Here is a 23746-nt window from a genome sequence, read left to right as displayed (position 1 = left end):
AAACTAAAGGCAATTTCATATGTTCTTAATTTAATTTTTTCTTATATTTATTATTTTTCTTATTTTCTTGTATTCCTGTTGAGTTTTGAGTGTACTGTTTGTGCAACTAGATTGCTTGAGTATGCTTATAAAAAGAAAGATGCTGTAGTTTGGGAGCATTTTCAAATAAGCCAAGTGTTAAAGTCATTGCTAAGTCAGTAGAGTTCAAAGCAGCAAAAGTCTTGTATCATTGTAGATACAAAGTGTAGAACAGATTTATAACACAGTTCAAGTGGTCTAAGAATTTACTGCTAGTGGCTATGGTAAAGTGAATTTTTAATAAGTATTTTCCCAGTGATTCAATGGGACAAGGTAGCTTTGAAGAACAGATGTAGCTAAACTGCACTGTTGAGACCATGAAAGAGTCATGCAAAACCAGCTTTGCTAGTTCTTTGATTTCTCTGCCATTAATGATGGAGAAGTTTATTCTCATTGTGTATGGGGAAAAAACAAGATAAAACTCCTGATGTTTAATCATGCTAAGGGAGTAGCATGTGGAAGAGTACATAGGGGCAGTCAGATTCTGTGCATTGCGTGCACCAGGTATGGATAACAGAAATTGCAAAGGAGAGTTGTTTTTTCTTTTTTTTTTCCCTCTTCACATACTTGCGTAAAACTGGTGGATCAGAAAGCTGTGTCAGATGGATGCGTTTCAAGCTTTCTCCTTTCTGATGTGCTCTTTGTCAAATTGAATCCTACAATTAGAAAATAATTTTTTTTGTTATGATAGCATCTTTCATATAATTGTACCAATTGTACTAATCATCTTAAAGTGCAGCTTTGGGGCATTTTTAGTTGATTTATGGTTTCTTTCTTGGAATAAAAAAATACATACCAGAGTGCAGAAGTCAAGCAAGTTACGTTTTCACCATCATTGTAAAAAATTTACTAGCTGGATATTTAATTTATGAATATTTAATTATGGAATTAATTTATGAGGCATTCATTTCCTGCAAAATCTATTTTAAATTACAAAATAATAAACTACAAAGTATATTGTTTATTGAAAAAAAATGGCAAACTTTCTTTAGGAGAAGAAATGGATCTAAATTGTCAGTTGTTCACTGACTTAGATCACAGATGCCCCTGTAATTTATATCAAATTGCCGTGTTAGTACTTGCGCTGTTATGTCTGTTACTACATGAAGGTCTATGGTGGCCATCTATAGTTAAATTTAACAACATCAACACCATCAGTAGGAAGAAATTAATGTGACTTAAATATAATTAGCCCACCTACTTGTGCTTATTTCTAGACATACACAGATAGGTTCAGCGGTTTTCAAAACCTGGGAGAGATCTAAATTGACCCTGAGTAGCACAGATTCAAGCTTTAGTTTGGAGTTTCCTACTCTTTCCTTATTTAATTGCGCATAAACTTGTGCTGCAGTTGAATGAAATAATCTCTTTACTGGGGAAAGGTGAAACTCAGATGTGGAATAAAAAGATTCTCCCATCTGTATCGGGGTGTTTTGAGCCACCTCTGTAATATCGGTCAGTCTTGTCCTTTTTTTTTTTTTTTTTTTTTTTTGCTAATAGGTAATGCACTCCCCCATCTAAGCTTTTACTTAAACATGAATGCACATAGCATTCTGAAATCACTCAGTGAAAAATGTGTTAAACATTTTGTTAAATGAAAGGTATTGACAGAAAATGCATAGAATCATAATTTCTAGAGCACCTGATAAAGGCTTTTGTTTCATTTCCAAGTGTCTGAAATATTTTCAGATGTGATATTCAGGAATTTTAAGTACAGTGAGACATGGCTCTCAAGCATTGTTTAAAAATATTTCATTTGTAGGTAAGTGGAGGCATCCTTCGGATATTTCCAGAAGGTAAAGCCCAATTTGCTGATATTGAACCCAAATTTGATAGACTGCTATTCTTCTGGTCTGATCGCCGCAACCCTCATGAAGTACAGCCAGCATTTGCTACAAGGTAAGAGTGATGGACTCTCTACTGCATGATGCCTGTCTTAGCAAGAAATGAGAAATTAGTGATGCTGTGAATTGGTATCTGACTAAAAGGCGTTTTTCTGCTAATGGATGATTAGGCTTCCGCTGTGTTGCTGAGCTTGTAGTGTTGTCTGATCTCTTAGTTTGGAGAAAACCTCCTGAGCGTGCATGGGGGCGTTTCTGAGTGTGTGCTTGACAGAACTGGCTGGGAGCACACAGAGCCGTAAGCAGACCCCAACTTGGCCAGAGGGTGCCATCTTCATTATTGCTCTGTAGTGGCTTTACACCCTTCTCCCTTCCCTTTATCCTTAGCACCCTGCTGTGTTACTGGAAGATTGACTGGGTGCTACAGTTTAATGTTCCCTCTTGTTGAGAGGGTGCTATCAGAAAATAGTAATTTTCAAACTAAGCTACCACATTCTAATTTGGGAATTAGATGAGGACTGTGGAACAGAAACAACCATTGATACATGAATATTTTTATGGAGTATTAGAGGAGCTGCTCCCAGTCTGAAGCACAGGGGGAACTTGATCTCTCTTTTGTCCCTCAGTGCAGAGCAGTGGTTGATGTTAAAGGTGCCTGCATTCTCTGCCCCCACATGATAAGTGACATTTCCAGAAAATGGTAATAGGTAAATCATTTGAGTCGTTGATACACACTTCCTATTGCCCATGTTTTAACATGTTTGGATGGCCAGGGCACTGAATATTGACTGGAGCTGAGATAACACAACTACATTTACAAGAAGTAACTTGAACTGCCTTCAGCGCATCCTCTGGCAGCTTTTCCAGAAGCTGTACCACTTTTCCCTCCCCCTTTCTACTCCCAGAAGAGTCAGAGGGTGAAATGCCATTTACTAAAGCTCCTTAAAGTCTTTTCTCAATAGCTGGAATTTTGTATTTAAATCCTCTACGGGCAGTGGAAAACCAGAGGAGCCATGTAAGAAGGGGTAGTTAATTGTCCCATGTGGCAAATGTCCAAAAAAATATGATCCTGCAGTGTGACTCAATGATGAACTTGACCTAGTAAACAGATGAGGTCACAGGGCAAGGTGATGCGGGCAGACTTTATTCTTGACAAGAACTGTAACAGTAACTCATTAGGAAAAGAAATGTAAACTTAGAGCACCAGTGTCACCCTTTCAGTGACTTTTCAGATAATACCTACCAGTAGAAAAAAAAAAAAAAAACAACAAATCCACTGCTTGCTTTATGAAAACTTTCTTCTGTCAGACGGCAGAAGTATTATCTGATTTAGGTTGTGTTTAATGTCATGCTTCTCTGGTATCATATTTCAGGAGTGCTTTTTTCTTCTTCTTCCTTAGGTACGCAATAACAGTGTGGTATTTTGATGCAGATGAAAGAGCACGAGCTAAAGTAAAATATCTAACAGGTAAGCTCTTCTTAATATCATTGTTACTTTTGTGTGGAAGAGTAGCTAAGTCTAGCCTCATCTCCTTGGCTCACCCTCTGCACAAAAAGAGAGAGAAAGCGGAGTAACTCGCGTTTGGTTTTACAGGGAAGGTGACCCAGGGACTGAACTGCTCCTGGGCAGTGATTCATGAAATCAGGTCAATGCCTGTCCTGCTTACACTTCCTCTGAGACCTCGGGGCTGCTCAGTATTTTTACATGGGGGATACAGTTTCTCCCTACTCCGGTCTCCCTAATATATGTGGAGGGTAAATATGCCAGAGACTGTAAGGCACTGCAGAACTGAGAGCTCTGGAAATATTTTTGATCAAATATAGGGATTCAACAAGTGAATACAACTTTACTTGATTAGAATTTTTATATTGTAGAAACAAAAGCCTAAAATTAAAATCTGTAATTAAAAGAATGGACTTACTTCCTTCATTTCCAATTTCACCTATCCAGCATCTGTTTTCCTTCTCTGGCTTCTCCCCCAAGAGGAAGTTGATCTAATTTTCCTGTTCAAATTAGCACTATAAGGAGAAATGGCCTAGAACTTCTGTCATGCTTGTAATTGCCGTCACAATTTTGTGTTTGCTACCGTAATTTAAAAATAAACCAAAATCAGGTGTACTGCAAGTGCACGCACGAATACGGCTTTGTCAAGAGCTCTGAAACCAATGATGTTGAAGATGGGCGCCACTCATCTCCAACTGAGACTTCTATTCATTGCTGACTGGAGCTCCTGAGCAGCCCCAGAGCTGTGCACAGTTCAGTCCAGTCCCTCCTGGGGCTCTTGGTGAGAGTGCATTTTGGGTGTGGCAAGAGCAGTGCGGCTCCTGCCTGGCTTTCAAAGGGAGCCCCTCATCTCCAGCCGGGCAGGCTGTCCCACTGCTTGGTGGCGCACGCCTGGCAGGGCACAGTTGACTTCCCAGGCAGTCAGCCTGCCTGGCCTCCACAGGAAGGCTGTCTGTCTCTAAGCCTTCATGTCACAAGTGTGCGACTCTGCAGCTCCTGGAGTCAGCCTTGCTGGATCAGAGCTGTTTTGTTGCCCCTGTGCAGCTTGAGCAGCTGCTCTTTCAAAGGGAGTGCAGAGAAATGGTTTGGGGAGGGGCTCAAGACTGAAGGGAAGGTGCTCTCTATTCTGCCCACCTCCCTTTCCAGGGTCCCCCTCAACTGCAGGCTCTTAAGGAAGGAAGGCTGGGTTGTTTAAATTTCACAGAATCACAGAACCAGTTAGGTTGGAAAGGACCTCCGAGATCATCAAATCCAACCTATGACCAAATACCACCCTGTCAAGCAGACAGTGGCACTGAGATGGTGACTCCACCACCTCCCTGTGCAGCTCATTCCAGTGTTTAATCACCTTTTCTGTGAGGAAGTTCCTCCTCCTTCAGTGTGTTTGCTCTGTAATGGGTTTATATTACCATATTGTTGTGGTTTCAGTTTTCATTTGCAATTAAAATTGCAGTCTTTGCTCTGTATCTGCAGCAAGAATTGTGCAAGATCCAATTTATTTTCTACTGATAATAATATATGAAATTATAGAATAAAATGTCATAAAATAGAAAACAATTCAATTCATTTTTTTCGATAAGTGTCAGTCTAACTAAAGCCATGCAGAATATGTGTGAGCTTTTCTTGCTTATGGGATATTGTGTTTTGATAGTAAAAGTTTATTCTGGAAAGTGATGTAGACTGTTAGACTATACTTTGATAAATGCTGAAAAATACCATTTTCCTTTTCATATTTCTGCAGGTGAAAAAGGTGTGAGGGTTGAACTTAATAAACCTTCTGACTCAGTTGGGAAAGATGTTTTATAAGCCTTTGATTTAGCAACTCCCCTTGCTATTCTCCCTGATAAATCTTGATGCTATCTATTAACTTCTGAATGTGAATAACAAGATAAAGGAAAATCAACAACACACCAACATCTTAATACGGAAGCAAACAGTGTTTCAATGTTGCATCAAAAAGAAGGTTCTTTGACTGCTGAAGCATTGTACTATGTGATTGTGACTCCAGGCCTGTGACTGCTTATGTGAAGAAGATAAGCAATCAGTAAGAAACACCATATGCATCTGGACATAAATAAGTGCCCTACATAGAATTTGTCCATCCTTATATTTTGCCAGACCTGTCATCCAGCTGAATCCATTTCATCTCTCCCTTTTTTTATATGGTAAAAGTTTGAATTTTGGGTAATTTTTGTATGACCAGGTACAGTTTATCAAAATTGAGTCTTAAAAAAAAAAAAAAGAAAAACTGAAAAAAAGGAAAAAAAATTACAGTATTCTCCAATATAACATGGATCTATTTTTGTAAAACTGTTCATACTGTTCTCCTCTGCCATGAAAGACCTAGTTTAATGTAAGGGTTGCCAGTACTGATAATCACTTTAATTTTTTTTTACAATTTAAGACAGAAAAGGAGCACTTTAATTACCAGCTAAAATCTGATTGTTTTATATCATATCTCACACTAATCTTAACTTTTAAAGATTGCTGCTGTATTGTTTTGGGGTTTTTTTGTTTTTGTTTTTGACTATGTTCTCTTGAACCTTATTAACAAAAGCAAATCAATATCTCGCTAGTAGTAACATTCAGTTTGTGGTTTTGTATGTTGAATCCACAGAGGGGAAGTTTCTGTCTCTTCTTTTGTTTCTTTTCTATTTTGGAGGGGGGATGTTTGGTTGGTTTTTTTTTTATTTTTTAAGTGACTGGCACTAAGTGAACTTGACACTATCAATTGCTGTCATTGGCTTTGGGGACCTGGTAAATACCAACAAGTTACAAGAATACACAAGGGCTTTCCTAGGCTATTAGAGGTACCCAGAACCTCCTTACTTACTTGACAGAAATTTTTGAGCTTTCTTCCTTTTCTAAAGAATACTTGCCACCCCCCTTTCCTTTGTATATAAGTTAATAGAATATCTAAAATTCACTTTTTTAAATTTCCTTTTCATATGTTGGTGTCCCATGCAGTCTGTAAGTTGACACCTTGATCTATTATATAGTATCAAGGAGGTGGTCAGCACACTGAAGCTGAAGTGCATCACTCTGTAGGCTCCTTGTGCAATAATACATCTTTATACTTTCACTGTTGCTGAAGGATTTCCCCAAAAAGGCAATGCCCTTTGATCAATACTGAGGTATATATGTAGTAAGAAAATGTTTGCTTTCTTTTACATTGTTTTTATTTTATCCAGGAAATGGGACGTCACAGAATAAAAGTGAGATGTGCAGAAACTGTGATATTCTTATTTTTAAGAAATGGATGTTTTGGACACAATTTTTTTTCTCTTCTTTCTTTTCTTTTTCCTGAGCTTTAAAAGCTTGAGAAAACAAAAGCAAACCTATCAAAGTCAGCATTCATATTTACAGGAGTTTGGGGGTTGTTCACCTTACCCACTGCAGTTTTCTATCTTATTTACTTACTTAGCCAAAACAATGTGAGTGTACAGAAATATTTCTGTATATATTACAACTTGTGACAATTTTAACATCTGTATAGTTTGTATTCAATTAGAGACCCTTTCTATGGAAAGCTCAGTAATTTTTTATTAAAAACATTACTATTGTTCATGTAAAACATGAAAAAAGCTAATTGTTTAGTAACAAACTGACAGAAGGGGGGAAAATTCAGTATTGGTATATCATTTAGGAGAACCAACAGAAATCCCGGTTTTGTTTTGATTTTACTTTTCCTTTTTTCAGTAAGTTCTTGCCCTGTACAGTTTCTTCCTCTTCCCTCTTTTCTTCCCAGAAAAACAGACAGGATACCTTTACTGTAAGTGCCTCTGCCAACCTGGCCAAGGAGTGCAAATCTTCATTACTGTCTGGTCTGCAGTGCTTTTAGGCTACCAATGAAACAAGCAAAAAAGTCACCTCTTCTACTTCATCTTCATTAGTACTTCTTTAGCAGAAGATTGGTTTTGTTTTAGAAATGTAAGCATAAGCCTTTAAACTCATTTCAGTCCCTCTGTAATTCAAACCGCTGCAGTTAAACAGCGTATCAAATTCTAATCACACTGTAGGTTTGTGCTTGCCAGACAGGTTTAAAAAGTGCTTAATTTTTCACTCCATGTAAGTCATTACAACAGGGTCAACAAATCAGGTCAGCCATTTCTTCCATGTCCTTTCGAAACTGTTCATTTCATGTCGGTTGAATATTCAGTCTTGAGCATCACCAAGCAGGTCCTTGTTTTAAAACTATTTTTTAAACTGTCTTATGATCTGTATGTATCTAGTCCTGGTTAAAAATAAAGCTTCATAATGCTATTTTTATTCATGATGTTAGCTGGCTGTGAAATATGAGACCTTTATCTATAGCAGGCAAAGAAATTCAGGATTCATTTACAGGTTGCCTATAAAGTTGTGTAATTTCAAAAGCAGTGTTCATTATGAAAGAGCTCTCAAGTTGCTTGTAAAGCTAATCTAATTAAAAAAAGATGATGTATAAAGGTTCTTGAAAACTATGTGGTTATTTGTAATCTTTGTAACTTTTAAAACTGCTCTGTAGCAACTAATTTATGAATGCCTCCTGATAGAGGGGCTAGGTGGATATTTGGTTGTTTTGTTGTGAGTGTTTGGTTGGGATTTTTGTTTGCATTTGGGTTGTTGTTGTGTGTTTGGTGGGTTTTTGTTTGAGGGGTGGGCGTTTGGGTTATGTTTTTTGGTTTGGGGGGGGTTGGGTTTTTTTGTTTGTTTGTTTGTTTTTAAATCAGAACTGTTTCTGCTCTGGAGAAGGATCTGGGACTTTTTTCTTCAGATTGCCTACAGTTACCTGGGTGTGGTCACCATTTTCCTGATGATTTCCTCCCTCAAAAACAGGACCCTTTTTAGGCTTTCTGAAGAGTGATTATGATGTAGAGTCAGCTCTAGTTTTTTCACCACTTTTGACGGGTATGGGTGGTACGGAATGAGTGACATTCAAACAGGATTTGTAAGGTTTAATGGAATCTCCTCAGTTTTACATGGCTCCCAATGAATTATGGGCCATTGAGAGAGGACAGGAGAATGGTAGAGTACAGGTGCAAAACTGTAAGAGATACCACAATATTCCTCCACTTTTGATGAGCTTTGTAATGACTGTGTGGTAATCAAGGGAACAGCTGTCTGGCTGTGCTTCTGACATCACTCTAGCTTTTGTGAAGCCCCCTGCAAGTGCTTGTCTGTCTTCAGCTAGTTCAGAAAGTTACCTGGCTCCAGCATTAGTGCACCTTTCATGGCACTTGCGTGCTAGTTTTGCTCATTTCTGCTCTAAAGTGATGGTTCTTGGCATTTTTTTAGGTTGAAACAGAAGTGTAGCAACACCGAGCTGATGGCAAAGTGCTTTGAAGCTTTTTCCATGTTCAGTGCTGTATAACTTCTTACAAGTACTCTTGAAAGTACCTCTTCCCCATCCTAGTTTTACATTGAACAAGGAAGAAACCTTACAGCCATCCTGTGTAGACCTGGTTTGGGTTTTGTTTTTTAAATTATCACATTGTTGAGCACAATATGCAGGGGGATTGTTTTGCATAGTAAAATCAAACACTGCACCAGGGAGAATGAAGTGTTTCGCTTGGGTGTTTCTCAGAAAAGGCATTTGCAGATTTGAGAGCTGACAGCCTGTATCACATAAAACATCTGGCTTTGCTGACCACTTCAGGGTCAGAGTGGAAAGATCACATCTCCATCATACTGGCAAGCATGGCCAAACTGCAAAGTGCCGTTTCTGTGCGTGCCGAATGCTTTGAAGAGGAGGGGAGAATGCCACGTGACGAGAGCAAACTCCCAAGTTGCCAAACTCCAGGAGTCTAGCGTTTGTACCTTGCCTGCAGGCAAGCAGGTAACTGCATGCTCTTGCAAATACTTAGGAGGAATTTATGAATACTTAGCAGCGAAGACTTTGAAGACATTCATGGGTCTCAGCTGGATTTGTGTCTCACCACCTTCTTGGAGGGGATGGGGCTTGAAGTATGGATCTCTGGGTCCCCCATTGTCAGCTTTTTTTTCTTTTTTCACATGTAAAGCTTGAATGTGAGTAATTACTGCACAGGTACCAAAGTCTGTATGTACAGGAACTGTGTTCACTCTGGAACATCTGCTGCATCAGAGTTGCTTGATCCTGTCTGTAAGGGGTGGATAGCAGCTGATGGAAGCAGGTTTCAAGGTCCTCTCTCCTACCAGACAAAACCAGTTCCAGAGAATTGTTGACTTTTACTACTGCTTACTGAGTTTCATCAAGCTTTTCCTGATGGCTTTGAAGTTGAGTGAACATACAGAACATTTATTCCTTTCCCAAAATATGAAAAACCCCCCCCAAACTGCAGCTCCCAAATGAGTTGGCTCTAAAAGGGGAAGGGACAACCTCTTGGGGATAGGCTCAATCTTTGGCAGGAGGGAGGAAGTAGTGAGTTGAATAGAAATGGTGAAGTAGGATGTGGAAAGACTGGCACATGAGACCAAGATAAAGCGTGTTGGGTGGGTATGAGGTATATGGGACATTCCAATTAAAAATATTGTATAGGTGCACAATATGTTTATCTCAGAAAAGACAGTTGGTGCATCCCATCCATCCTTTTCTTCATGGATGTGTGTTGCAAACAAGCATATTTTTATCTCTGAAGATGAGATGTTCGTAACTTTATTTGAACTAGGAGTTGGTTTCCTTGTCTGTATTCTGAAAGTAAGTTGTTGGACTTTCCCCTTATTAAATATGCAGCTTGGGATTAAACTTCTAATGATAATAGTTTAAGAGGTCTTTGGGAGAATTTACTGTAACTACCTTTGTATATAACATGGTGATAAATGCTGGAAGGGCTGACTGGCTCATTCAGCCTCTAAGCCCAGTGCCATCCTTTCCATATGGCTAAAGGTTTTCAGGGCATGCCTCACATCAGAGTGGGAGGGATGTAAAACACAGAGATGGGCTATCAATTTACCAGGATTAAACACAGGCAAGCTCTGATAAAAGACACACACTTCAGAGCAGTGTCTGAACTGAAACCGATTATTTTTTTAAAATACTGATGGGAAGTAAAATTTCATTTCTGAATATTCTGGATATCCAGTGCTCCTTGTGGGCTTGTCTGTCTGTGTCAGTGTAGTTTGCCAGGGTGGAACCAGTTCCTCTCCTGGTTTCAAGGGCTGATGTTCTATTTTATTTTATTTAAAAGCGAAAACATGAAGCCAGCATAACTAAAATGTAGAAATTTTACTCCTACTCACAAATGAAAAGCCTAGTGCCTGAATATCATATTGGATTGTGAATCTGGTATTTTGCTACCTAAAGAAAGCAAGGGTCAACCAAAAAGCCAAGATAAAAACCTCTCAGAACTATCTGAAGTCAAGTCACTTTGGTAGTAAATGTGTCCTGCTTATGTTACTGTATGTAAGCAAGCTTTTATAAATCTATTTTAAAAGATTGCATTAAAGCAGAAGACATGGTGGCAGCTCTAAGGAACAGACGGAAACTAGAATTTTGGAGCTGGATTAATGCCTGTTGGAATTCTGAGAATTTTTGTCTTGCAGTAAGATAGGAGTGAATCAACCTACACTCTGGAAACAAACTTCAATGCTACTTAAATACCCCTAGGTCTGAAAAGTACAGTTTTGGTGAGTGCTGTACCATGAGTTACCAGAGCCAAAAGATACTTCAGAACTGTTCTTATAGGAGCACTTGAGAACATCTTTGGACGTCAAGGAGAGTATTTCCTCAGGGAAAATGTGATTGTGGATACCGCTAATGTTTGCCAAAGGGACAGGGGTAATAACAATCTGTTTTCTGAGATTAGAGTCCAGTTGATGGTGTTCTCGATAGCAAAGAGCAAAGTTTGAGCTGTCACATCAGGCATATTTATTTTCCCTTTGCTTCCCCTTCCCCAGCCACAACATAATAGTGAGTAATGTGGTGCTGGGCACAGGTTCTGTGTGGTCATATTTTAATGAACAAGCAGAAACTGTAGAAACTCTCTTCAATCCTAAGTATTTCTTGTCTCTAGAAGAACTGCAGGGGTGTAGGTAGCAATCTATAAACTTTTTGGACTACTTTTATTTTTTCCCACCTGTACTATAAGAATATTGTAGCTGTTTGGGTTTGGGTTTTTTTAAACCCTTTATTTAAAATAACACATTAGGAAATGACTCTATCTAGCTGGCAGTTTCTGTAACTCTGCAGCTGTGCAACATTATGCAAGGAGATGAGGAGGGAGGGCACGTACTTCACGATAAACCCAAGGCTTATACAAATCCAAGAGGGCAGGCAGGGAGCAGGGGGCCACCTGTGGCCAGGCTGTCACTGGGACACCAGGAGTGGGATGCAGAAATGCTTCAGGCTCGTGGGACTGGGGAGAGAGCGGGTGGGGTCCTGCTGTGTCACAGCCAGGACAAGGCCTTGTCCCAAAGCAGAAAAACATGGTCTTTGTGTCCCAGAGGCGACAGAAACACACCGCTCTCTTACAGGGGGAGGATGCTGTGTGGCAAATGTGACACAAAAATCCACTGGGGCAGGGATGGAGGAGTGGGGAAAGTGGGAGGGGGGTGGTCACACTTCCAGTGTTCCAGTAGGTTTGAAAATTTGCTCGTTTCCTCATGTGAGAGCGCCTGGAGAGCATCTGCTCTGCCTCCACCCTGCCCCTGCCGTTCCTGCTCCCACGTGTGCATGGAGGCTTCTCCCACCCCTTGCTACCCCTGTGCTTTTGCATCCTTCCATGGCTCCCCGAGCACCGTCCCACCTGCTGTCAGCTGAGCTGCAAGCCCTTCTCTCGTGCTGTGTCCCGTGAGTGGGGGTTGGAGCGAATTATAGCATACTTGCCTGAGGAAAACATTTGGGGTGGCTGCCTTTCCAGGTGGTCAGGTGCTACCCAAGCTCTTGGCCGAGGGCTGTACAAAATGCCTTGAGAATAGTGGCTACCAAGTCATGGCTGGCTGCACAGCCTCTGGCTGGCGCTGCTGCCCGCCCTGAGTTGGTGCTGCCCGCCACGAGCGCCGTGTGCTGAGCTGCAGAGTTGTGCTCTGCGAGGCCAGCTAGCCTTGAAGGGCTGAAGGTGCTCCTTGTCCTTTGCAGAGGTACTGTTATACATGACACAGCTGATCATGGGACATACCCTTCACCTGGCACTGTGTTTAGAGTCCCTTAACCATGCAACAAGCACCCAGCAGCTGCTTCACGCCAGACTTGGGTAGTCTTTTGAAGAGAGGTAGAGGGAAGGAGACTGAAAACTGTTGCAGGTTTCATGGATGGGACATCTACTTGCCAGTCTCCTAAAAACGGTGTCACTTCAACACAAACCCACATCCACATGTGAAAACACACTGAAGGCTGGGATCAACCCATCCTGTAACAGCTCATAGCTGGCTGAAGATGTTTGCCCAACAACAGAAGCCTCCCATCCCTCTCTTCTTCCTGAAGAAGTTAAGGCAGCGTTTCCCTCCGTATCTGCTGCAGGGTGTGCATGGACTGACTGCAGCCTTTGTATGGTTCAGTGCCTGCACAGCTGAGGATGCAAGGCATTGGTTTAGGCTGGGAGTGTGATGCTGCAGATTTGTCTTGGAGAAGATAACATTTCTGGGACCTGTACAGGGATTAAAAGGAAGGTGGCATTAAGGCAACAACTTTTCAGTGTTTTGCTCCAAACTGAGGGCTCCCCATTACTTCAGGGGATGGTTGTGTTTAATGCTTGTGTCTGTAACACCTTGCAAACAGCTCCGAAGTCATGGCATTGCTTATCACCAGGGATGTGTGTCTGCTTCAGCAACTTTGCATTTCGTGGCCCAAGCCTAAGCCCAAATGTCAGCAATGAGACCTCTTGGCCGAGTTGTCTTAACTCTGCTGTATTGCTTGGGAAATGCTGCCTGGGTTTTGTAGTGCATGAAATATCCCCTATTTCCTCTCATGGGATGCTTTTCTGGCACTCTAAGTCTCTTCTAGGTATCATTCAAAGTTAATTAAGTCTGAGTTTTAATTCATGCTGTCTGCAGGGCTGATAATCCTTCCCCCCAGCACAGTGTGACTTGGAGAGGATTCAGCAATTAGGCTTGGCAGGGCAGAGCTTCCTTGTACCTGTCCTCGTGTCGTGGCACCTGCCCAGCTCCTGCCTGAAGTCCCCCAGTCTCCGATGCATGTGAGAGGAGACTTATCCCCCATCCCCAGGGTGTGCGTGCTGGCAGTGATGAGAGCTGTCCATGCCAAACCTTGCAGGGAGAGGAAGAAATGCACAGCTGGAAATCAGCTGATGGGCAGAGATGGTGTGAGCACCTCTGGGCTGTAGCAGGGCAAGGGTAAACAGGTGGACCTTACTTGCCTTCAGCTGTAATTTCAATTTGACCTGAAGCACTCCTGAGGTTGTTAGGTGGAAGTCCAGGGCTGGTTAGGTGCAAAGGGGCTCCTGAAGGTGGTCTGATCCAGCTCTCCCGCCCTCAAACAAGGTCACCCAGATCTGGCTGCCTAGGACCACGTCCAGTTGGATTAGAGTACCTTCAAGGGCAAACACTCCACAACCTCTGCAGGAAACCTGTTCTCATGTTCAGCTACCCTGGCTGGAAGAATTTTTTTCTCTTCTTTAAATTAAATTTCCTGTGTAGCTACTGCTAAATGTAAATCAAAGGAATATCCCAAAGGATTCTTAGCAGCATATCCTGGGGAACACAGCAGATTTAAGACCGGAGTCCCTTACTTGCATCTATCCATACTCCACCTGGTACAGGTGCCATCCTCTCTGAAGCCCCTGGGGTGTTGACTTATGCTCAGGATGACCCTTCCCTTTGGGTATGTTTCTGTTTGCCATCTGCCAGAACAGCCCAGGTCTGTGCCGTGTCCTTCCAGAGCTGCAGTAGCCGGAGCAGCTCGTGCCCAGCCCTGTGGTGCTGTGACACACCAGGGAGCTTTTCTTGCTGTTGGTGCTGCAGCCAGGCTCTGTCCCACCCTGCACCAGCATCTGCAGGAGGGCACTTTCCAAGTGAATCACTTGCACTTCAGCTTTGTGCCTGCCTCTGAACACACCACCTTCCCAGTGACTCAAAAACTGCTTACTGATCAGTAGCAGCACACCCACCGAGGGGATCCTTTGGGGAAGAAAGAAGATCATTGCTGGGATGCTCCAGAGAAGAGACTAGAGTCAGTGGAAAGACAAAGGCAGGGCAGCAAAGCAGTGGGGGGAAAGTGGGGTAAGCGCAGAGAGGCCCTATGGCCATTCCTGCCATTGAAAATTGCTTACTGAAGCCACGGGAAGAATGAAAACTCCCAAGGAAACCATATTCCTATAGCCTCATATCCTGTACCAGCCTTCACTGAGCTCGAGCCTACATCTTGTCCCAGCCTTTTCATGCCACTAGTGACAGCTCTCTGAAGAGAAGGTACTTGCAGCAAACACAAAAACTATGATCCAGAGACTGACATCAGTTAAAGAAAAAAAAAAAGCAATCACTGCTTTTAAATTAAACAATGGTGAAGCCAAACACTTGACTTGTTGGGTTTTGCCCCTTCAAAGGTTCTTTGTTATACAGTTTAGGATATGTCACCTCAAAAACATACTAAGGCAAAAAGCTGGTGAAATTATGTGAATGAAAGGTGATGGATGGAACAGAGACAGGGTGAGCTATTGAGGCCAAGCTGCTGCACCTGCTTAGAAATTTAATCTTGTCGTAAAGCAGCCTGGCCTGGCAGAAGCTAAAAGGAAACAGAGGAATTAAGGCCATGGCCACATCCCATTTTAAGATTTCACACCTGTAGTACACTACACTTCCCTGGGCCTGTTACACCCCTCTGGTTCCCTGGCTTAGTCGAGGCACAGGGGTTTTGTGTTTTATAAATCCCTCTGACTTCCTAAAACTCTGCCCTGCATCTCTTGCAAAGCTGTGTTGATGCCAAATGGTAATAGAAAATTAGCTTTGTCACTGAAACGGATGTAAGCAGTGCAATGCCTGTAACCCACAAAAGGATGCCTTTGGGGTTACTCCTGGGTCCTAAACTAGAGCTACTCTCTCATCTTCCCAGTCCTTCTTGCAACAAAGAATCACTCACAGAATCTAGTTAGCTGTACATTTACTCTTCATTTCCCAGCTAGTTGCAGATGTTTCCCCCCACCACCACTATTCCTCCTCCTTTAACTTGTTTGTGGTCCAGTCAGGGCTGCTGCTGCTCCACGTTCAGCCTGGAGCGCAGTGCAGGTGAAATACGAGCCTGCAATCCTGCACTCTCTGTTCTCTCCCCGCACAGGTTAGAGAGGAAGAAATAAGAATTCCTTACGTGCAAGGAGTGCCACCTAACGGCCTGTTGAAGGATCCCAAAGCCTGGGGCTTGGCTTCTTTCTTCCATGCGCTTGAGTCTATGAACACACACACATTTTCACATATAGTGACATGCAAGTCTCTTTAATGGCCTGTCTGCCCACAAACCACACTCTAATGGTAATTTTTATGCAGAGTCGTCACATTCATGTTTTAAAAAAGGAGTTTCTTAAATTCCAAGGCTTCAAGACAGCTATAGTAATCCAGAAGCAAGTAAGAACTTGGGTATTTCAGTTAGGAGTGTAAAACTGATGAATGCTAGCTATCTGTTCTTCACCATATCAGGCAGCAACAAACATGCTCAGAGGGGAGTGTAGGCCAGGTGTAACCTCACACCTGGTCACCCAGCCCAGCTTTTTAGAGGCCTTTCAATTTAAGGTGACAAGATTCAACAAAAGACACAGACACGGTGTTCTAGGATAACCAGACCCAGCACTGGTGAAGCAAACTGCTGTGGCAGCAGCTTCTTTCTCCAGCCAGAGTAGTCTGCATCATCCCACCATCACCATGGAATGCTCCAGCCACTTGGAAGAGATGTCCATCTGGCTTTTTCCTCAGAAACTTGCTATTGATTCCTTCTTGCTGTTACCCTGCAGTAAAGCGTATCTTGCTTTACTTGAAGAGTTGCTGTGTGTATGGAAAATGCGAGAGAACTGAGGAGCTCCAGAAGAACACACGAGGAAGAAAACCCTCACAAGCCATTTAGTCTACTGTCCTGCTGCACCAAAGGAAGTTTGAATAGCTACTTTGCACCTCAGGGATTATTATTCACTTCTTGTCCAGTTATGACTAAGCCCTCTCTAGCCTTTGATTTTGTACTAGATTATCACCTGGTGACCTTCATTACTCCGGCTCAGAGGCAGGCAGCACAGTTCCAAATGAGCAATATTTCTCTGGCTGTTCTCTTGGAAAATGCTCCTACAAAGCAGGCTCAGGTAAGAGGTTCCTGATTCCACACTGAGCAGCAGGGCCTGCTTCCACCTAGACATAGAGAGCCTCCTTGTCAGCTTATGCACAGGCATTAGGGTTGAACTGGCCGTGAGAATACATTTCTCCCATGTGACCCAAATATGCCAGGTGAAAACAAAGAGAGGTTGGACTAAACGAGAGATGAACACACACTACTGCTTTTAAAATATGTTCTAAAATAGTCTATTTCTATTGCCTATCTTCTTGCAAGATACTAATGCATTTTAGTAGCCCTGAGAAAAATTCTTCCCACTGCTTTCATCAGAACTCAAGTATTAAGAAAACTTCCTAGATAACATTTCCATAAAGTAAAAAATACTTGCTAATATTCAACCTTCAAGATTTCTTGCCTGATAACCAGTTTCAAGGCAACTGAAGAGCAGACTCTAATGACAATAATGGAAGGTCCAAGCAACCCCCACTTAGGTAGTTTTACCCCTGGAACTCCTCTCTGAATTATGCCGAGAGATCCTAACAGGTCACCACAAAATGAGATGGCTTTTTCCTTTAGTTTGCAGAACCTTCTGTTGACAAAATGCACACACACGCTTGACCCTCCTTCATAGCTGCTTTGCCTCAGAAATCGAGTCTATTAACTTGTTTGTCAGATTTCCCTTCAGGCAACTCACGCTGCACTTCAGCGAAGCGTGCTCGTTCAAGGCTCACTGAGAGCTTGTGTTGTTCCAGGCAGTATCTGAACTCACTCAAGGACAAAGACAACCAACAGAGGAGATGAAACTTCTCACCTTTGACCCAAATTGAGCAGCGTGTTTAGAAAACATACTGGTAGTCATTGCTGTCCTTGTGGGTAGGACACTGTAACCAAGCACATTTTACAGAAGCAGCATTTGTAGTAACATACCCAAAATGAAGGTGGCCATGACCCATTAGTAACAGCCTGCAATAAATATCAACTGCAAAGCCTTCCTCTCTGGATAGAAGAGATCCTGGTATTAGAACACTTCCTTATAAAAACATTATGACAGAGGTGCTATTTTTCCATAGCTTATCTAGAATTGCTCAATTGTTTGGACAATGATCTATTTTAGGACGTGTATATGAGGGACAGACTTGCCTACAGCTTAAGTTCCCCCTTCCCTCAACAGGCTACACTATTCACTAAATTCTTCATTTGTTTTCTGTTCGTCCTTCAAATGAACAATTCAGAAATAAAATTCATTAGGAAAAAATCCCCACAATTAACAATACCCACAATCCTTCGCCTTTACCCCCATCTGTCATAGTAGGAAAGACAAATGAGGAAACTGCAGAGAGCAATTTTAGTGGAATTACCTCTCAAAAATGCTTCATGATGTGAGAGACACATCATTGCTTTGTGGTGCAACTCTCATCGTCATCCTGAAAACATAAGATAATACAAATATTTCTTGGTAGTCCTGTCATTGAAAATGTCAAGTATCACTGGAAACACTGATAGATGCAGCTGCAGCTTTAAGAAGGAAGTATGGAAAATTAACACGGCAAAGCAAGTTTTACTGTCAGTATTAGTAAAATTTTTTACAGTGAAACTGCTTTAAAAATGGGATGGAGAAAGCAGCAGTTGATGCAATCTGTATTCACCAGCACCTGTTTATACAGGGAAATTTAAGAAGGAAAATTTTAAAGGCTCTAATAAACAAGACTGTTATCAAATATACAGGCAAACCCACTGGTAAGTGACACAAAATGGCCAGGCTTAGTGGAAATTTAAACTTCAGTAACAATTTATTCAAAGTATGGAAGAATAAAGTAATTTACATTAAACTTCTGTAGTGTCAATATTTTTAAAAACATAAAGCATTTAAAATGAGTTAAGAGAACAGGAGTAATACTGTAATCACATATGAACCAGGCTGATACAGCCATTTAAAATTACAGCAACAAGATATAAAACAATTTTGTTTAAAAGCTAATTATATAAAACAATTTCTATGTTTAAGCAAACATACTTACAATCAGTTTTACTGATTGTAAGGACAAACTGTTTAATGCTTAACCCGTTAAATACCTTAGTGCAGCAAGAGAACCTTTCAGGAAGCTCCCATAGAAAACTCATGTGCCTGGCATTCATAACTTGTCGTGGCACAATGGCTTTAGTACTCGACTGACTGGCCTGCTAACCACAAACCTGGCTGGCTTCCAGAAGCAGCAAAATAAAGACTGGCAGGTAATGTCACCTTAATACGAATTTGTCCTGTATCGCACTGGAAGTTTAACTGGGAAATCATGACAGCTTTTATGGCATGTCCAGGAGCAGTCTTTACCTGTATTCCTAGCAGCATTACGCACAATTTTTACTTACTAGCCTGAGGATACAGAGGTCAGTTACATTTTAAATTCCATTTCAGAACAGGCACACAGGAGTGTAACAACAGCTAAGCAAACCCTGAACAAATTACTTTTCAAACAACGTTTCCAGCCCTGGTTTATCTTTTTAAGAAACTTTCTGCTGTTTTACACAAGACAAGTATCAAGGTGTTCATTTATTTTAGATTCCAAAACGTCAGTCTCACAAACAGGACAACTGACTCTTCTATCCTCCCTCACAGGATTGCTAGGACTTGCAGAGGACTGCGTAAATTCAGCTCTGGTTTTTGTAGTTGTAGTGACATCAGTACCCTCCTTTTTGATGAAATACTTTTCAAAGGCAGTTTTGTCATCCTTTTTTGGCCATTGCCGCAGTGTATTAACACATTCTAAGCTTTTTTTCTTAGATGCACCCTGAGCTCTTGGGGTCTGCTCCAAACAAATTTGTTTCGGTGACCGGTTAGAAGATGGCATAGCCCTCTTGCCAGCTGGTGAGCTTTGGCTTGATGTTTCTTCAGCAACACGAGCAATCCTAGCAGGCAATCCACAGTCGTTCTCATCATCTTCTGTATTAGCAGCAGAGGCTTTCGGAAACTCACGCTTTAAAGCCAAGTTGCTCTTCTCACTGGCACCACTGGTATGAAGCGGAAAGATGCCATGATGGGGTAATTTTTCCAGTTTTATCTCATTTTTAGGGAATGGTATTGTCCTTACTGCTGAGTGATGCAGTGAGCCATGTGCTTCACTGTTTCCAGTGCAGGTGCTGGCATTTGTGTTTTTCTCTGAAAGTACACCGTCCCCTCCTCCAAGCCGATATCCCATTCCACTAAAAGGAGTCAGGTCCTGCACACCATGCATTTGTGTCTTGCCTGCAAAATCAGATTAAAAAATAACTTAGTAATTTTTTCATTAAAAAATCATGGGCTTAGTATTTGAGGTGCTTCACACAAAAAAATCTGCTGCTTGAAAATAATGCATCAAACTAAACTTTTTGTAGAAAATTCAGCTGAGGAGCAGCCTAGAAGTGCCCAAACAAACAGGCCTTGTTCTTTGGCTATGTAGCAGTAGCATCTAAACCAAGCTTATGTAGTGTTTGATCCATATTCGTTCAAGAAAATGTCTGAACAAAAATCAGTTTGGAAAAGGAAAGAAAAAAATCATAAAATACCTTTGATAGGTGACTTGAAATGTGGAGGTTTTGCTGTCTGAGTTTTCTGCTTGGACTTCTCTGAGAATTTCTCTGGCTCCTTCACTTTTGTGAACGTGCCCCCACATGTCCTTTGATGCTCATCCCACCAGAAGTCATGTGCAGAGGGTGCTCTGTTCATTGAGCGCTTCACATACCCAAAGTAGGGCGCTCTGCTTTGGCAGGGGCCATTGCATCGCCACCAGTGCTGGCGGTACAAATTAATCTCATCATAAAAATTGTGATAGATCTACGTTTAAAACAAACAAACAAACAAACCCAAAAAAGACCAGTCATTCAGGAAGTTACAAATTTTATATCACTAGCTCTATAATATTTTTTAAAAAATTTATTTCCATGTGATTTCTTCCACTACTGCTGTGATTTTTATATTAGCAATTAAGAGAGCTGCACCTGAGTGAAATCTGATCAACATTTAGCTACCATTACAATAAAGCTTTAAAAAAAAAAGACAGGATGTGTAGGAATATGTCCTGATTATCTTGTTTGAACTGCAGTAAAATCACTTTGGAAATCTATCTACAACTTCACCTAGAAGATGAACTGTTTAGAATGCATTGCAAACGATACCAGTACTGTATTCTCCTTTCAGCTATTACCTTAACTGATCTTATTAGACGCACAATTTTTAAGTATTAACATTAATATCATTCCCCTCTATTGACATAAATCTTGACTGCTCTTCACATGAAGCACCTCTGTCCCTGCCACCATTAAGCTGTTTCTAGTTTACCACAAAAGCTTAAAGAAAAATTCTTGCAGAAAACATACCTGAAAACTGTATTACTAACAACTCAACAGAACTTCCTCAGCCTGTTCCGACCACCATCCCCAACAAAGTAACTATGGAACTGGCACACACTTGGATGCAAATTTTTATTGGTAGCAACTACGGAGTGTCTAACAAGAACATTACTTACTCCACACTGGTCAACTGAGACACCAAATCAGGAAGAAAGCGCTATTAAATCAGGTGAAGAGGATCATTCTTACCGTGACATTGGCTCCAGTCAGGAGATTAATGCGACGCATGTGCTTGCAGAACTCCGGTCCATGAGACTCGCGATCTTTGTAGTTATGAGTAACAAAGAGCAGGGCATGGATCATTTCGTGCAACAGTGTCTGAAATGATGGAAACATTAGATATTCGCTGAAAAGCACTGAATTTTCAGTTCCATGTTCAAGCTGCAAGTATGTTATTCTTCTACACTGATTGTGGTACTGATCTTATCTTTGATTATTCACATATTCAGTCTGAGTCATAAAAACAAAATACTTTGATCTATCAAATTACCCCTATTCCCAGATCACTAAAACATGCTGCAGAATATCACTACAACAAGCAGCATTCCAAAAAGGAGAAATAATCCTCAAACTTAAATCACATCTTTAAAGACATCGTCCCCTACACAACCTCAAAAGAGAGCCACTTTTGAGCATGCTGAAATTCTACAGCATTTCTGTTCTCAGGCAAATCTGAATGTTCAGCCAGCTCAAAGCAGCAGCTCTAGCAGAGGCCCAAAAAGCAACAAGAAGTCATGTTAAGTCATATTCTATATCCTTATTTTCTGCTGTTGGCCTTTTCAAAACTACAGTCCGTGTTTGGTTTGTATTTTAAAGGACAATTTAGGGGTTTAAAACCTGGGGTGTTTTTTTCCCTGTATAAAGCCAACAAAATAAACAAGTGACTTTAAGACTTCTAATTGGGAGTTGCTCACTTTAAACATAAAACTAAAAGTTACCATGCTACTGCAGCACAAGTCACACAAACGTAACAGTAAAGCCACCACTGTTTTATGATCTGTAAGTGATTGCCTGAAAGCATCCCAGTATGAAATCTAAAATGTTTGTATGAAGCAGGGGTTGCTGACACAATATACTTTATGAACCTATTCATAACCCATGTTCCTCCACACAGAACGGGATCCCACAAATACCTCCACAAGATCCTTCCTTGGCCGTAACTTTAGAAGCGGCTCACTGAGGCGAATGGAACACAACCCACTTCTTTCGTGATATGAACAGATACCAGCAGAGCTGAAAGGAAAAACAGAAAGAAAATATGAAAATCTATTTGCTTCTGTAGCACATGAAGAAAATGTAGAGTTTAAGTTAAAATGCCATTCCCCTGTAAACACATGCTAGGTCACTCAGCACGTGGAATAAAATCACTCTGAGTAGTTACTGGAAAAACTACAAAAGCATTGTTAAGCAAAGAAAAAAAAAAAAAAATCCCCAGGTTCCTTAGAGCAGAAAAACCTGTTTAGAAGGCAGAAGAATGTTTCCTCGTGATGGACTGGAACACACTACACAGAGGCTGGAGATTCACAGCAGCAAACACAGACTTAATTTCTGGTTGTTTCAATTTCACTCCCCACCCTTCATCAATTTTTGACTCATACCGAACCTACACGCACCTTCACTTCCGTGCACTAAGCCAGCAAACACCACTTTTTTTGTCGGTGTTAGTCCTACTGAGTTAGTCCTTTATCAGTGCAATATCCAACTGTTTCCAAATGTCTAAAGAATACTGCAACCAGCAGAGGATAAAAGCCGGCAGGACTCCAGCCACCAGCAATTGCATCTGCTGCAGAACCGCAGACTGCACTTCAAGGATTCCTGGGTTTAACCTCAGATTTCTTCTATATTCCCCTTCCTAATCTATTCTAAGGGGTTTTTTTAAAAAATATACTATTATTGGTTCATATTTGCCTTTTTGCTGTGCAGTAAAGCTATCATAAAGACTGAGACCCCGAGCAGAGCAGCAACACGAGTCCGTGAGGTTCCCACACACACCATCTCAGACCAATTTCCTCCGTTTTAACATCCTCCGGCTTGCCTGCACGCCGGGGAAAGCCACTGATGGCTGCCAGGGACGACAGACGCGAGGCAACGGAGACAACGACAGCGACCAACTCACGTCCCGCCGTACGGGCTCTGCCAGAGATTCGGGACACGCAAGAGCCCCAACACGGCGCCAGCGGGGCTCAGCGAGGAGCAGCACAATGACAAGCGACACCTCCTCCCCGACACACGCCGCGGCTCCGCGGGTGCCGGTCCCTCCCACCGCCCCGACACGGCGCACGCTGCCGGCGCCGCCGGAGGCACGGCGGGCGGCTCCCCAAACACAAGGATCGGCCTCCCCGCCGCCTTCCCGGCCCCGCCGACCCCACCCCGTGCCGCACCTGGTCATGCGGGGGCTCCAGGACACCGTGACAGCCTCCAGCTTGCCCCAGAAGAGCGTCTGGTTGAACTGCACGAACAAGGCATGCACGTCGGGGCTGGGGTCCAGCAGCTCCCACGCCTCGTCCACCACCGACAGCGGCCGGAGGGACGAGCGGTACGGAGAGACATCAGGGCGCTTTGCTGCTGCTGCTGCCGCCACCTTGTCCTGTTCTTCCCACTCCTTCTGCAGCCTGAGCGCCAACAAGAAGTCCTCGTCCTCCATGCCGAGCGCAGCTCCCCCCGGCCGGCACAGCCCCAACCGGAACCGCCTCCGCAGCGGCGCAGGCGCAGCACCGACCCGCGGGCCGCCGGCGCGTCCTTCCGGGTGCGCCCGCAGCGGCGTCCCCTCCGCCCCTTCCC

The 23746-nt window shown here is 42.3% G+C and overlaps 2 protein-coding genes across 2 annotated transcripts in view; one reads left to right on the top strand and one right to left on the bottom strand.

Annotated features, from left to right (window-relative positions):
• Positions 1–7868, top strand: part of EGLN1 (egl-9 family hypoxia inducible factor 1) — a 34203-nt gene extending 26335 nt beyond the window's left edge. The window contains exons 3-5 of the mRNA XM_040058542.2: positions 1841–1977; positions 3320–3387; positions 5165–7868. Of these exons, the coding sequence (XP_039914476.1) occupies positions 1841–1977; positions 3320–3387; positions 5165–5229 (270 nt within the window). The 3' untranslated portion in view covers positions 5230–7868. The remainder of the gene's footprint in view (positions 1–1840; positions 1978–3319; positions 3388–5164) is intronic.
• A 10480-nt stretch (positions 7869–18348) lies between these two features.
• On the bottom strand, positions 18349–23675 carry SPRTN (SprT-like N-terminal domain). The gene is made up of 5 exons (XM_040060780.2): positions 23347–23675; positions 22099–22198; positions 21155–21283; positions 20123–20390; positions 18349–19823 (listed from the first exon to the last, which is right to left on the bottom strand). The coding sequence occupies exons 1-5, from the start codon at positions 23607–23609 to the stop codon at positions 19102–19104; spliced, it is 1482 nt and encodes a 493-aa protein (XP_039916714.1). The 5' UTR covers positions 23610–23675; the 3' UTR covers positions 18349–19101.
• Between the last annotated feature and the right edge of the window lie 71 nt (positions 23676–23746).

Source organism: Hirundo rustica, chromosome 3 (genome assembly GCF_015227805.2).
Source record: "Hirundo rustica isolate bHirRus1 chromosome 3, bHirRus1.pri.v3, whole genome shotgun sequence".
Classification (NCBI taxonomy): Eukaryota; Metazoa; Chordata; class Aves; order Passeriformes; family Hirundinidae; genus Hirundo; species Hirundo rustica.
This window is presented reverse-complemented; position numbering and strand designations above follow the sequence as displayed.

Excerpts from the sequence above, each read along its gene's own strand:
- SPRTN (XM_040060780.2), bottom strand. The coding sequence starts at position 23,609 with ATGGAGGACGAGGACTTCTTGTTGGCGCTCAGGCTGCAGAAGGAGTGG. Across the intron at positions 21,284-22,098 it reads CAAGGAAGGATCTTGTGGAG|ACACTGTTGCACGAAATGAT; the intron begins GTATTTGTGGGA and ends CCATCATTTCAG. Across the intron at positions 20,391-21,154 it reads TGACTGGAGCCAATGTCACG|ATCTATCACAATTTTTATGA; the intron begins GTAAGAATGATC and ends TTTTAAACGTAG.